The 14,893-nt window shown below is 47.5% G+C and overlaps 1 protein-coding gene across 13 annotated transcripts in view; it reads right to left on the bottom strand.

Moving 5' to 3' along the window:
- Positions 1-14,370, bottom strand: part of CACNA1A (calcium voltage-gated channel subunit alpha1 A) — a 1,220,168-nt gene extending 1,205,798 nt beyond the window's left edge. For all 13 annotated transcript variants that reach the window (XM_085600715.1, XM_085600714.1, XM_085600719.1 and 10 more), the window contains exon 1: positions 13,268-14,370. In XM_085600715.1, coding sequence (XP_085456841.1) covers positions 13,268-13,545 — 278 coding nt within the window. In that variant the 5' untranslated portion in view covers positions 13,546-14,370. The remainder of the gene's footprint in view (positions 1-13,267) is intronic.
- Positions 14,371-14,893: the final 523 nt, after the last annotated feature.

Here is a 14,893-nt window from a genome sequence, read left to right on the forward strand (position 1 = left end):
TTACAAAAAGTCATAGTTAGGAACTAAAATTAAAAAAACCTTAGAAATTCACTAAGAAACCAAAGGTTATAGGGACGTTATAGTTAGGTTCCGATTTTACACACACAAAACTATAGAAATTCAGGAGATAAAGTTCTGTCAAGTAACTATAACTCGTGCCCTAATGGAACTTTAACGTGTGCCCTCGCCATACACTGCTACTTACCGCACATATTACATTACTCATGACAATCTCTATGACATCATTGATAATATCACTGCAACATTTTCAGTGACATTATTCATGAGAAAACTGTGCATGCCAGGGATGCGAGTGATGGGTTTTTTCCTATGTCTGAGGGTCAGATGTACAACAGTTTCTAGTGGTCGCAAATGGAGAATCGGGCCATTTGCAACTTCTAAAATGCCTTTTCGCATGTACCAACCCTATTTGTGAGTTGGGAACCTATTACCAAAATAGAGTTTGTGATTCGGTATTAGGAAGGGTCCTTCCAAGTGCATCCCTTTGTAATACCGAGTCGCATGGGCATGTATAAATGTTTTGCGATCGGAATGCGGTCACAAAACATTCATAATTTACTGACTCCGTAATGGAGGTGGCAACCAAGTCGCAAACAGGAAAGCACCCCCAAGGGACCCCATTCCCATTATTAATTTGGGTCCCAAAATTTTTTAAGAGCGTGCAATGGTCCCACGGACCACTGCCTACTCTTAAAAAATGAAAAGGTAGCTTTTAATTTTTTATTTGTGAAATTCGGCTCATTTTCATTAATGAAAACAGGCTGCCTTTCCATTAAGAAAAGTGCTTTATTCAAAAAGAAATAACAGACATGGTGGTCTGCTGACCTCAGCAGGCCACCGTCTCTGTGATAACAAGCCATTCCCAGTGGATCGCAACTTACGACCTACCTCATGAATATTGATGAGGTAGGTCACTTGCGACCCCACTGGGAATCACTAAATGTGTCTGAGACACATTAGTACATCACATTTTGCGAGTCCCTAATTGCGAGCCACAAAAAATGGCAATTAGAGACTCACAAAATGAAATGGTCCTACATCTGGCCCGGAGTCCTCTTATGGCGCCACAACATTGTCCATGCTGTGACCAGGCAATAAGGATTGACAATCCTCTTTAAATTGGCCGATCAGAGCATCATGGACAACAATGGCTTGGATATCAATAACTTTTTCTGGAAGTCAACCTTTTCATGGACAACTCAAGCACCCCTTTAAACACAACTTTCTCAAAAACTTTTGAACAGATTTACTCAAAATAGAGAAAAGCATGCTTTCTGAACAAAGTTATAACTTTGTGCCAAATTTTGTGTACCTCTGCCGTTTTTCTGTATTAGACAGAAATCTTTTCTATGAGAATTAAAATGGGAAGTTTATGTTTTGGGAGTCCCCTTTGTCTCCCCATCACCCCCACTTGATGGATCAGCATCAAACTTTACATGAAGGATCGAAAATGAATGAACATTTTGGGGGGAAAGCTATGTGCAGATTGTTGAATGGTGCCAAAATTATCAAGAAATCCAGAAATGCCTTTCCTATGGAATGTCTGACCTAACTATAACTACTCTGGCATTATTGCAGCCTAAGTAATATGTGTGTGTATGTGTGTCTGTACATATGCACACATATGGATGTGCCATGCAGTGAAAACTAATGTGATACAATAACACGTTATTTAGAGCAACTGTACAACTAAACATGGATTCAAACATGTATTAGTACAGTGTAAAGATGAATCTGATTTTATCTACAACAAGGCAAAATAGCCTCACAGATTTTACACAGGGAAAACAACTTTCCCAATAGTCAAGATAACTCTTCAATGTGATTTTACCTTGCTGTGCAAATGTAATCTCTTGCATCCTGGTTATGACTAAATATGTTTTACAAACACAAATATACAAGAAAATGTCATGTCGTAAACAATATATGCTGTTTATTACTATTGTTGAAGGAGGGTAGGGGCACAGTGGCCCTTCCCCACACTCAACAATGATAATAAGCAGTGTATCTGCATATATAATATGTGTTAAACCAAAGGTTAAAGTGAAGTTATAAGTGAAGAAGTTAGTAAGAGATTAACTTACATTTAAAAACCCTTAGATATTCACTGAAAAAGCAATACAGTTTAAAAACCATAAAACCAGGGAAATTTGCCAGTTAAATGACAATGACATAAGTACAAGTTGCGCCACCACAGATTTCATAAGTCATAAGTGATGTAATATGTGATGACATAAGCAGTGCATCACTGAGGTACAACTTATACTTATGTTAGACTTACTACCTTCTTCTCGTACAACTCCAAAGTAACTGTTGCTTTTTTCAGTGAATTTCTATGTTTTCTTCTCATAAAGTAATATCTTATTACATATAATAAGTTTGTAGCCTACCTCTCGCAGAACACGGTTCTTCAGCCATGTGCAGAGGGGGTGCGTTCTCTATTGGCTAACATTTTTTTATTAAGGTTTTTTTTCATCCTGCGAGATTCACTGAAATCATAGTGGTGTTATAGCTAGGTGTTGGAATGCGACAAGAGTTAATTTTAAAAAAAATAAAAAACTGAAATACACCAGTTATAGTTTAGAGAAAAAACATTACCTTCTGCCCTTGTCATGCGCTTGCTCATGACCTCGATAGGGGCACAAGCTCATATTTCATTCCAATACCCAATTATGATATCACTTTAATCTTTGTTTTTTACCGTGAAATATGTATGTACATATCACTGAAAAAACAAAGGTGAAACTGATGTTATAGTTTGATATGGTAATAAGATCTTAGCGTAGATAAAAAATAACCTCAGAAACTCACTGAAAAAAAACTACGATTAAAATGATGTTATAGTTAGGTGTTAAAATAAAAACACAGAAATTCACGAGTTAAAATAAGCGGCACTAACTACAACTTGTGCCCACACATACACTGCTTATGACCTCACGTATGACATCACTCAAGATGTTCTATGACATTATTGATGACATCACTGATGACATCACTGATAACATCATCCAAACTTCATTTTCCTGCATATTGCTCTATAAATGTTATTGGCATCAGAGGAGGGACAGTAAGTACAAAATAGCTCAGGAGAATATCAGGCATCATTAGTACCATCACAGATACAACTCCCTTGGGTTTAGCAAGCAAGCGTGTTGTGCAACATTGACCCTATACCATACACTTTACAGGTTGCATAGTTCACATTTACAATCAACCACAGATATATGGGAAACCCACACTGAAAATGGTGTTCAATCTGTATACAACTGTTCACAAAAAACAAAATAGGGAATGTCAGATCTAAAACAAATGCTGTACCACAGACAGCTTTTATCTGTATCAAACGCCTGACATTCACCGAACCTACATTGAGAAATTAAGGTGAACTTAGTAGAGAACTAAGTACTCTAAACACTGTTTACTCTATGGGAAGAGTTTACTCTGTACCACACTGTTTGTAAACAGAGAAACTCATGAGAAATACACCACATTGTATTAAAAAGAATATACTAAGAACAGTGTACACTGTATGCAACAGTTGTGAAAAAAGACACCGTTTGCTCACCTTCTGAAGCACATCAAGCACATGTACATAGGTAGTTAGTACCTGGTGCACACAGTATTTTATGTAAAGTAGAAATTGTTTTGCTGGCATGATTCCCTCTAATAACTCAAGGCTGCTTGCAAACGTTAGTATGTACTATGTAGAATCTTTCTCCTGGTGAAAACCTTTTCTGCAGAACCAAAAAAACATGTGTAGAACTTAATGATCAAAAGTCACCTGCACAGAGTTACTCTTGAATACAAAGATTTATAACATGTTCAATACCTCGACACCGCTATGGTGCATTAGGAGCACATGCGTTTTGTAAACATTTGCACCCATTAGCTGGACTCAACCTGTACAAAATTAGATAGAAAAGTAATATGGTATTTACCCGCCACTATGTAAACTAGAAAACAAACTAACACACTCATTGAATGATGTCATCAGTGATGCCAATGATGTAATTTGAGATGCCATCAGTGATGTCATAAAAGATGACATAGAACATGTCATGAGTGATGGTATATGTGAGGTCATACACAGTGATTGGTGGAGGCTCAAGTTATAGTTAGTGCTGCTAATTATAACTGGTGAATTTTATTTTTTTAGTTCAAAATGTTACTGTTGTCACTGACACGTTCACCTAACTATAACACTATTTTAACCTTTGTTTTTTTCAGTAAATTTCTAAGTTTTTTTTTACACAAGCATAGATCTTTTTATCACACCTAACTAAAACATTACTTTAACTTGTGTTTTTTTCTGTAAATTTCCAGGTCTTTTTCAATGTAAAGTGGTCGTTATTTACCATACATGACTGCAAAGGCCCGCAATGCACGTCCTTTGGCCGTGCCCTGCGTACACTTTGGCTTCAGCCAACACCCCCCATACAGCCAACCCCATGCTGCGCATGGCCATAAAGGGTTGGCCATAGGACCTGGTCCTGGGCACCCCATCCCCCAGGTCGTTTGTTTATTTTATTTGGAGGGGAGGGGGCCGCACAGCAACCATGCCTGTGCCTTGTTAGGCCTTGGGGACTAGATACTTCAGGGCCATTTCTAAAACTAAAGGGGAGGGGGGCATGCGGCGTCACTCCCCGAGCCTCTTTAGGCTCTAGGGACCCCATTCCCCAGAGCTGTGTATTTTTGAGGGGGGGCAGCGCAGCCCAAAACCCTGAGTTATCGGCCCTGGGGCCACTTGTTTAAATGAAGGGGAGGGGGGCCACATGCCCCTCACCCTGAGCCTTCTTAGGCCTTGTGGACCCCAGGCCCCAGTGCCACTGTTTTAAATTAATGAGAGTGGGTGTGTGTGCCCCCCTCTCCCGGAGTCGATTTTGGCCCCATGGATACCATCCCCTGGAGTTCTTTTGAGGGGGAGGGGGTGTGCGTGGCACCCCTCCCCTGGCCGATTTCAGCCTGGGGACCCCTTCCCTGGGGCTCAGCATCATTTTTAGGGGGAGGTGGACATGCAGCCCTCCACCCCAGGCCAATGTTGGCCCCAGGAACCCCATTGCCCAGGCCCAGCATCATTATTAGGGGGAGAGGGGCACGAGGCTCACCTGCTCGGGGACCTTCAGATGTGTGCAGTGAGGGGTTCGCCATAGGGCCTGGCCCTGGACCCGGACCCCCCGCCCTCACTACCTTGCATGGGTCCCTGTCCTGGAAAGAATTCATTTCAAGGCAGCGTGCATCATAAAGCACTCTCTGGAAATGGCTCGCTCTTGATTTGTCCCTGTATTCAATTCTATCAGCCCAATAGAGCCCTTAGATCTGAGAACAAGGGCTTATTCTCAGTTCCCAAGATCAAACGATCACGCAGTGGAGGCCGACTGTTCACCTATAATGCATCTAGGTTTTGGAACAACCTACCCCTCCAAGTACGTTCTGAACCTAACTATCTCAAGTTTAGAAAACTGCTGAAAACTTTTCTCTTTCCCTGATCTCCTCACAGCATAATTGGCACCATAGCGCTGGGATGCCACCGGGTAACCACACGCTTTAGAAACGTTTCTTCATTCATTCAGGGTAATTTGATTTCTATTTAAAGGGGAGGGGGCATGAGGCAATCCTCCCCGAGCCTCTTTAGGCTTTGGAGTCCTCATTCCCCAGAGCTGTGCATGTTTTAAGGGTAGGGGACCGTGTGGTGCACTCTCTGAGTTGTTATCTACCCTGGGGACCCCATCCTCATGGCCACCTATTTAAATGAACGGAAGTAGGGTCATGTGCCCCCCTCCCTGAGCCTTCTGAGGCCCTTAGGACACCAGGTCCACTCTTTTAAATAAAGCGGAGGGGTGAGCATGGGCCCCTCTCCCGGGGTCAATTTTGGCCCCAAAGCTCCCTTCCCCTGGAGCCTGGCATTATTTTGTGAGGGAGAGAGGTACATGAACTGCCTTCCCAGGCTGCTTTCGGCCCTGAGGAACCCATCCTCCAAGAACCAATATTCTTTTGAGGGGGAGTGGGGGCACGTGTGCCCCCCGGTCAATTTTGGCCCGGGGGGTCCTATGCAGGGGCTCAGCATCATTGTTAGGGGGAGGGCTGATTTTGGCCCCAGGGAAGCCATCACCCTCGGTCCATAATTGATTTTAAGGGGAAGGGGCCCCTGGGACCCATCCCCCATGACCCAGCGATATTTGCAGGGGGGGGGCATGCAGGCCCCTTCCCTAGACCAATTTTGGCCCGGGTACCCCATTCCCTGGGGGCTTGGCATCATGTTTAGGGGAAGGGGCACGCTGCCCCCCCTCCCCAGGTCGACTTGGGCTCCGGGGACCCAATACCATGGGCCTTCGTCATTATTGGGGAGGAACCTCTGCTTCTCCGATTTCAGCACCGGGGACCCCATTACCTGGGGACTAGCAACATTTTGCAGGGAGAAGGGAACACGCGGCACCCCTCACCGGGCCAATTTTGTCCCTGCAGACCCCATCCCAGGGGCTCTCAAACCTAAAGGTTGGTGCCCTGGTGCGCACCCAGGGCACCCGCCATAGTCTTATTGAGGGTCGTGGGAAGCCCCATGCCCCCTGTGGCCCCAGCCAGATCCCCTCATACAATGGGGGCTGACAGCAATATTTTGATCAGTTTCCCTGCCTGCATCACTGCAAGCAGGGAAACAGATCAAACTTCTGCTCCCTGCAGGCGGATGCATTTTTGAACTTTCTGCCCGCTGGGAGCGGACTTGGTGTTTGTTCCTGCTAGGCAAGAGTTTTGAAAATGCTCCCGCCAACCAAGAGCAAACAAAGGGTTCCCTGCCTGCACCCCAACAGACAGGGAAAATGCCATGTCCCGGGTGGGCTCCCTGGGGTATAGATTGCGAGCCAGCCCGGGGGGTTGAGGTCCCCGGGCCATTGATGGCTCAGGGAGGGAGGCCACACACCCCCTCCATTAAAGTAATTGGCCCAAGGGTTGGGCTCCCTGGGGCCTTTTGAGGCTATGGGGGAGGGACTGCATGCCCCCCCCCTTCCCTATGTCAAATTTCAGCCCTTGTTGTGGCTCCCTCCCCATATAAAGGCAGTTGGGCCTGAGGGTGGGCCTTGGGCCTCTGCAGGCTTGGGAGGAGAAGCTACGCGCCCCCCCCCCCCCATTTAAACTATTGACGGCCCTGGGGTGGGCTCCCCAGGGCTTTTAGGAAATAAATACGTCCTGGCTGACATTTTGTGCTTTTTAATCCTGCAAGAGTCACATGGGATAGTGGCATTGAGCATTAATCATGTTGAAAATGTGATAAATTAGTGTGTATGGACTTATCTATTTGTGATATTATCACTGCGTTTTCAGCCATTTTGTTTCTATTTTTGGTCTCGGGGATCCCTCTGGTTCCCCCCACCCCCTTAGGGCCAAGGGGGTCAGGGTAATCCTTCCATGTCCCTTAATATTTTTATTTTTTTAACTTCAGGAGAGAAGACTAAGTCCCTGAGTTCTGTTATGGCTGCTAGCAAAAATGTTCTCTTGTTACTGGCAGCCAATAAGAGCATTCGCAGGAGTTTGGCTCTTGCAGGAGAGAGATAGTCCACGTGAAATAAAGCACTGTGGGCCAACCAGAATGCTCGATTTTTAAGTGGCCCTGCCGCTAGAGTGTCTTGAGACTCTTGCGGCTCCAACTGCTAAAATATTCAATTATTTTTTACCCTAAATTTCACAAAAAATACTGAACAGATTTACACCATATCACAAAAAGCACGATCAGCGGACCAAGATCTAGTCTCCTGCCAAATTTGGTGTAATTTTGTTCAGTAGTTTTTGTTGTAGTCTTGTCTAAACAAATCTATGGAAACTGCATGTGGATTTTGCATTTTGGGACCCCTTTTTTCTCGGCCCCCGCTTGAGGGATCAACCTGAAACTTTCCAGAAAAGAGCTAAGGTGGGTGAACTTTTTTTTTGTGAAGATTTGTCAAACAGGGTCAAAGTTATTAGCAAACCAAAAGACATTCTTTCTATGGAAAATCAGGGCTAACTATAACTACCTATTGGAGACTGAAATATTTGTGGCAATCAATATCTAATGCGGAAACTAATAATGTCCTCATATATAGCAAAAACAGCTACATTCACCGGAGAGATTAAGCATCAACTCATTAAGAGACATGGCCAGCTGGATTACAATAGAACAAATTAATATGGTTCTTACATAGTTCATAAATAGCTGGATCAAACCGGAGAAACATTGTTTTATGAACAGACTAAAACTGCTAGCTCTGATAGTGAAACCAGAGAAGACCTGCAGGGAAACTGAGCATGAACCCCATATTCAGACTAGGCCAGCAAACTTTAAAATTGAAACTGAGCTAAATCCTGTTTATCAAGCCAGCTACATCCAGAAGATAATCAGAGCATTAACTAATTTACACATCAGGTCAGCAAGATTTATGAGGATACCAAGCTCAACCTCATATATAGACCATGCGAGATAGATCATCCCAATATTCCAAGCGTCTCTTCATATGTAGACCATGCAATATAGATTCAAAGGCAAATCGAACTCTGTCCTCAGATGTAGGCCAGGCAGCCAGATCAAATTAGGAAAGCAAACATGGCCCAATATATCAGCAATATCAGCAATTTGAAATGGGTAAACTGAACATGTCCTATCTAAAGACAATGCATCAAGATCCAATTGTAAAACAAGAAAGTCTTCAAATATAAACGTGATCGGCAGGACCTAATGGAAAGAATGAGTATGGCCTTATGTATTGAGCAGGTCAGCTGCACCCATTAAGGAAACTAATATTAAACTCCGATACACCAAGCCATCTGTCTCAACCAGGGAAACTGAGCATAACTTAATACCCAGACTAAGTGAGCTAGTCTTAATAGGGAATAAAGAGTGACTTCATATAAAACCAGTCCAATAAACCTAACATGGAAACCAAATGTGAACTCATATACATTAGAACAGGCAAGCTAGTACATTTGAGAAGGACTCCATTTGTTGATCATACCATCAAGATCTATTGGCAAAACAAAGCAAGATAACATACACAGGCATGTTAGGTAAACTGGGGACACCAAGAAAGACCTCATTTTGAGATCAGGCCAGCCACGTCCATGGAGGAAACCAAGCAGAATCTTGTATTCAGACGAGGACTGCAGGAGCCACAAGGAAAATCCATGCTATTCTCATAAGTAGACTGGACCCGGTAATCTATTGTAATAAATGCGCCATGCCAGCAAAAATTGATGGGAAAATGAACAGGATCCATATAAGGTCCAGACCCATGTAAGTTCCAGACCATATAAAGAGCAAGGCAGGTATATCCTAAGGAAAAAACTAAGACGGGCCTTGTGTACAGGCCAGGGCTGTTTAACCTACTACATCTACTTCTAACAGGGAAACAAAGCATGATATTATACATAGATAAGTTCAGTTCGAGGCATTTGGAAAAGCATGAGCTAAGGACAGACAAACATGCTAGATGCACAACCCTGTATATTAAACCAGGCTTATCAGAACCAAAGGAAACACGGACATGTCCCTTATCTAGATTACAGTGGCAGGATCCAAGGTGGAAACCAAGCATGACTTCACATACACACTCACCACAAACACACTAGCTCGATCCACTGAGAGACCCATGCATGACCTAATTCATAACTGGACCTGTTCAATCCAATGATGGAAGCAAGCATGATTTCATACATAGAGAAGGACAGCAAGACCCACTGGAAAAACCGAACGTGACCTTATATAAAGACAAGCTAGACTGGAAATATAACCATGATTTCATATATATGTCAGGCCAGCTAGGTCTAATTGTGATCTCAAACATGACCTCCCACATATACCATGCATGTTAGATCCACTTCGAAAAACAAGCACTGTCATATACAAATCAAAACAGCTAGATGCAAGATGACAACTGAACATGGTCAGTTGGATCTATTGGTAATATCAAACAAAAATGAATGAATCGTCTAGATCAGCAAGATCAAATTAGAAAATGAAACACAGACCTCATATCCAGACCAGGCAAGACTCATATATACACCAGGCTTATGAAATCCACGAATCATACCTAGACCCGGTCAGCAGGCTCTAATAGTAAATGCAGGGGCTGATCACATATGTAAACCAAACATGCATCCAGAAAGGAAACCAAGCAGGATTTTCACCACATAACAGGCCTGCAAGATCGACTGGAAAAAGGCAACGCTGACCTCATGTTTAGACCAGGACGAGTGGATCCAATAAGAGAAATCATGCATAACACACTGAGCAGAAGCTAGCTAAATCGTCCAGGGCAACCAAGCATGACTGGGTCAGCTACAATAAAACAGCTGAATGAAATAAGCACATCTAAAACGTTCAGAAATATCCTACCAAAATCATGAAATAGAACAGAACATATTAAGCTTTAGATAAGTCTAAGCGAACTGTATCCAAAATGGACCCTATTTTATTCTGCACCAGGCTTGTTACTCACACTACGGTGAAGATTTACTAGGCAGCACAAAGAGCAGGTTGTGACATTCAGAGACACAAAATCACATGTGAAAGGTTTTGTAAGGATAGCAACGGTTGTCTTGGTGTGCATCAAATATTCTGTTAATTTGAGGTATGGCACATTCAAGCGATAAACGCATTAATCGGGAGAACAGGCACTGGCTACAATGTCTGTCCATCCCTGCTTCATCCCAGAAATGCGAGATCTGATCCCTGGAAGTCCCTCGAACCCAGCAGCCAAGCATCTCCTCTAGCACATTTTCAGGACCAATCAGTCCTCGTGAGAGAAGCATCTAGCGCAGACTGCGTTTCCTGCGCTGAGCTCACCTCCCACCCTCTCCCGCATGCATGCACACTGTGCCGCTATCCCCAGCCCTCCTCGATCGCTGCAAACCCGCAAGTCAGCACATTTTAAATGAAGTCACCTCTTAAAACGGAAGCGATAAATAAGTTAATGCTTGTCGGCTCTGGCCGAGCACAAACATCTCGTGGCCTAGTTGCTGCCTCCCTGCTAGAGACTCCTGGCCCCTTCTGGTGGTTCGAATTCTATCACGTCCAGCCCCTCGCCGGTTAATGGCTCATCAATCGCTAGTGGATTAATAATGTATCAGCGATCTGCCCCAGAGACACCCCTCTAGGTACCGCACAAGCTCCTAGCCCTTCTGCACAACTGGCTGAAATCAGTTCAGGGCAGAATCAACCTTTTATCGAGCGGTCATTGTGGTGATAAGGACACCTCACACCCTTCTAAGACCCATCTGGGCCACGGAAACCGTGATATGGACACCCCCACACCCTCCGATGACCCAGCTGGGCCACGGAAACCGTGATATGGACACCTCACACCCTTCTAAGACCCAGCTGGGCCACGGAAACCGTGATATGGACACCCCACACCCTTCTAAGACCCAGCTGGGCCACGGAAACCGTGATATGGACACCTCACACCCTTCTAAGACACAGCTGGGCCATGGAAACCATGATAAGGACACCCCACACCCTTCAAAGACCCAGCTGGGCCACGGAAACCGTGATAAGGACACCCTACACCTACTGGGCCACGGAAACCGTGATATGGATACCCCCACACCCTTCTAAGACCCAGCTGGGCCACGGAAACCGTGATAAGGACACCCAACACCCTTCTAAGATCCAGCTGGGCCACGGAAACCGTGATATGGACACCCCCACACCCTTCTAAGACCCAGCTGGGCCACGGAAACCGTGATATGGACACCTCACACCCTTCAAAGACCCAGCTGGGCCACGGAAACCGTGATAAGGACACCCCACAACCTTCTAAGACACAGCTGGGTCACGGAAACCGTGATAAGGACACCCCACACCCTTCAAAGACCCAGCTGGGCCACAGAAACCGTGATAAGGACTCTCCACAATCTTCTAAGACGCAGCTGGGCCACGGAAACCGTGATGAGGACACCCATACCCTTCAAAGACCCAGCTGGGCCACGGAAACTGTGATATGGACACCCCACACCCTTCTAAGACCCAGCTGGGCCACGAAAACCATGATAAGGACACCCCACACCCTCCTAGGACCCAGCTGGGCCACAGAAACCGTGATAAGGACACCCCACAACCTTCAATGACCCAGCTGGGCCACGGAAACCGTGATATGGACACCCCCACACCCTTCTAAGACCCAGCTGGGCCACGGAAACCGTGATATGGACACCTCACACCCTTCAAAGACCCAGCTGGGCCACGGAAACCGTGATAAGGACACCCCACAACCTTCTAAGACACAGCTGGGTCACGGAAACCGTGATAAGGACACCCCACACCCTTCAAAGACCCAGCTGGGCCACGGAAACCGTGATAAGGACACTCCACAATCTTCTAAGACGCAGCTGGGCCACGGAAACCGTGATAAGGACACCCATACCCTTCAAAGACCCAGCTGGGCCACGGAAACTGTGATATGGACACCCCACACCCTTCTAAGACCCAGCTGGGCCACGAAAACCATGATAAGGACACCCCACACCCTCCTAGGACCCAGCTGGGCCACGGAAACCGTGATAAGGACACCCCACAACCTTCAATGACCCAGCTGAACCACGGAAACCGTGATATGGACACCCCACACCCTTCTAAGACCCAGGTGGGCCACGGAAACTGTGATAAGGACACCCCACACCCTCCTAGGACCCAGCTGGGCCACGGAAACCGTGCTAAGGATACCCCCACACCCTCCTATGACCCAGCTGGGCCACGGAAACCATGATAAGGACACCCCACACCATTCTAAGACCCAGCTGGGCCACGGAAAACGTGATAAGGACACCCCACACCCTTCTAAGACCCAGCTGGGCCACAGAAACCGAGATAAGGACACCCCACACCCCTATATGGCCCAGCTGGGCCAAGGAAACCGACCGCCTCCAGAAGCACAACCTTAAGTGGTACCAAAACCCCAGGCCTGAAGCAGACCTGGCATCAACCACCCCACTCATAGTCATCCTTCCCAGCCCCAACCGGGCCGACGATGCCCACAACTCCAAAAGGCTCGAAGCGCAATCCAAAGCATTAACCAGTCCCCAGGCCAAAGACGTCAAGGGACCGGTTGCCACCCTAGCAGGCCAAACCACAACCATTACATTTGCCCAATCCCAGTGCAGCCAGCATTCTTACCTCACCAACCAACCCATCTATGGCTATCACGCGCCCTCTCCAAACCCGTGACCTCCCCCACCCCATGCCCCCCTCACCTCCCACCTCACCAACTTTTACTGAAAAGGATATGGCCATTCGGTGATCTTTTTGGCGTATTTCCTCACCACGTTGTCCTCGCTGAAGAGGAAGAGGGAGCGGTTGACGGTGAAGCAGTTCTGTCGGACAGGGATGGGGTTGTAGAGGGCCATGGTTCGCGCTCTCTGCGCCATCGACTGCTTGTACATCCTTTGGGCCCCCGGCGGTCCGCCCTGCCGGCTGCCCCCACGTCCAGCACCGCCCGCCGCCCCGGCTCCCCCTCCGCTGATCCCGCCATAGCGGGACGGCACCTCGTCTCCGAACCGAGCCATCCTGCAAAGAGCAAAGGGCGAGCGTTACGATGCGCTGGGGAAATGGAAGGGGTGCGGCAGGCGCTCCACATCACATCCCATGGAGCGGCTGCAGGTCAGCTCAGACTCATAGGCGGGGGGCAGTGGTCACGGCGACCAGGGTGGCTCCCGGCATGCTCCCTCGGCCAGGGTGGCGAGAGGACCAAGGTCTGGACGTAGCCAAATGCACAGAACACAGACAAGAAGACCAAGTGGCACTCCAATGCGGTCCCCTGCCTCCCTGCGTCCTGCTCAGCGCCGCATCCTGGACAGTTTCTCTCTGCGCTGCAATAGGTGCATCGCAGGCGTCGACTGGATGCCAGGGGCAATAACGAAAACATGCAAAGGTGCCACCGACCTAGTCACTTCCCCGTCATCTTCAGACCCGAGGCGTGCACAGGATTGCTAAATCTGCGGACACAGACACACAGAAAACACAAGGTGGGATTCGTTGGCTCTGGCAGGGGCCGCCCCCTCCCCCTTCAGAGCGGGATCAGTTCGTCGTCTTCTGCCTTACCCGACATTGGGGTCGTTTTTTTCCCCTGACTGGATGCCGACGGGGAAACCTTGTGCAATCCTGAAATATCAAAAATGAAGAGTGAATCTCGGAAGCCGGAGGTGTGTGCCGTCCAGCGTGGACTCAGCGGGCGCCCGTGGGTGATGCAGTGTCGGGCATCGTGCGCTCCCCCTCCCCAGATGGGTCCTCCTGGGGGTGCATGGGCTGAGGACGGTGCGAGGGGGAGGAGGAGGAGGTAGGATGAAGGATAGAGCTGCCGGGAGGGAGGGATGGCGAGGCTGATGCTCCGGCAGGTTGGACTGGAATGAGCAGCCAGTCATCAATTCGAGGCTGCAGCCCCATCCCAAAGAGCAGCCGGGGCTGGTCAGGTGACAGCAGTCAGCCAATGGGGCCGCCCACGAGCCCACTGGAGTTTCGGTGAGGGGGGTCTGCGGGGGGGGGGGGGCTGGTGGAGTGGGGGCGAGCAGAAACAGGGGGCTGTGGGAGACTGCCTCTCTAGCACTTCTGGCTGCAGAGATTGTCGAGGGGAGAGATGTGCACAGGGGCAGATACACGGGGCCCAGGGTGGCTCAGGGGACGTGTGCAGAAGGAAAGATGCGCAGAGGGTTTACGGTGCATAGTGTGAAGAGAGAGATGTGCAGAGGAAGGCTTGTGGGGTTACGGGGTGCAGCGGTAAGAGTGCAGGTGATGAGGCGCAGGTGGAGATCTGCGGAAGATGTGTGCACGGATATGAGCAGGCAGAGATCTGTAAAGGGGGGGGGGTGAAAGGAGAGGTGTGCAGGGGATGGGTGGAATAAACGTGCATGTGGGGGA

Source organism: Triturus cristatus, chromosome 4_2, assembly GCF_964204655.1.
Source record: "Triturus cristatus chromosome 4_2, aTriCri1.1, whole genome shotgun sequence".
In the NCBI taxonomy this organism is placed as follows: Eukaryota; Metazoa; Chordata; class Amphibia; order Caudata; family Salamandridae; genus Triturus; species Triturus cristatus.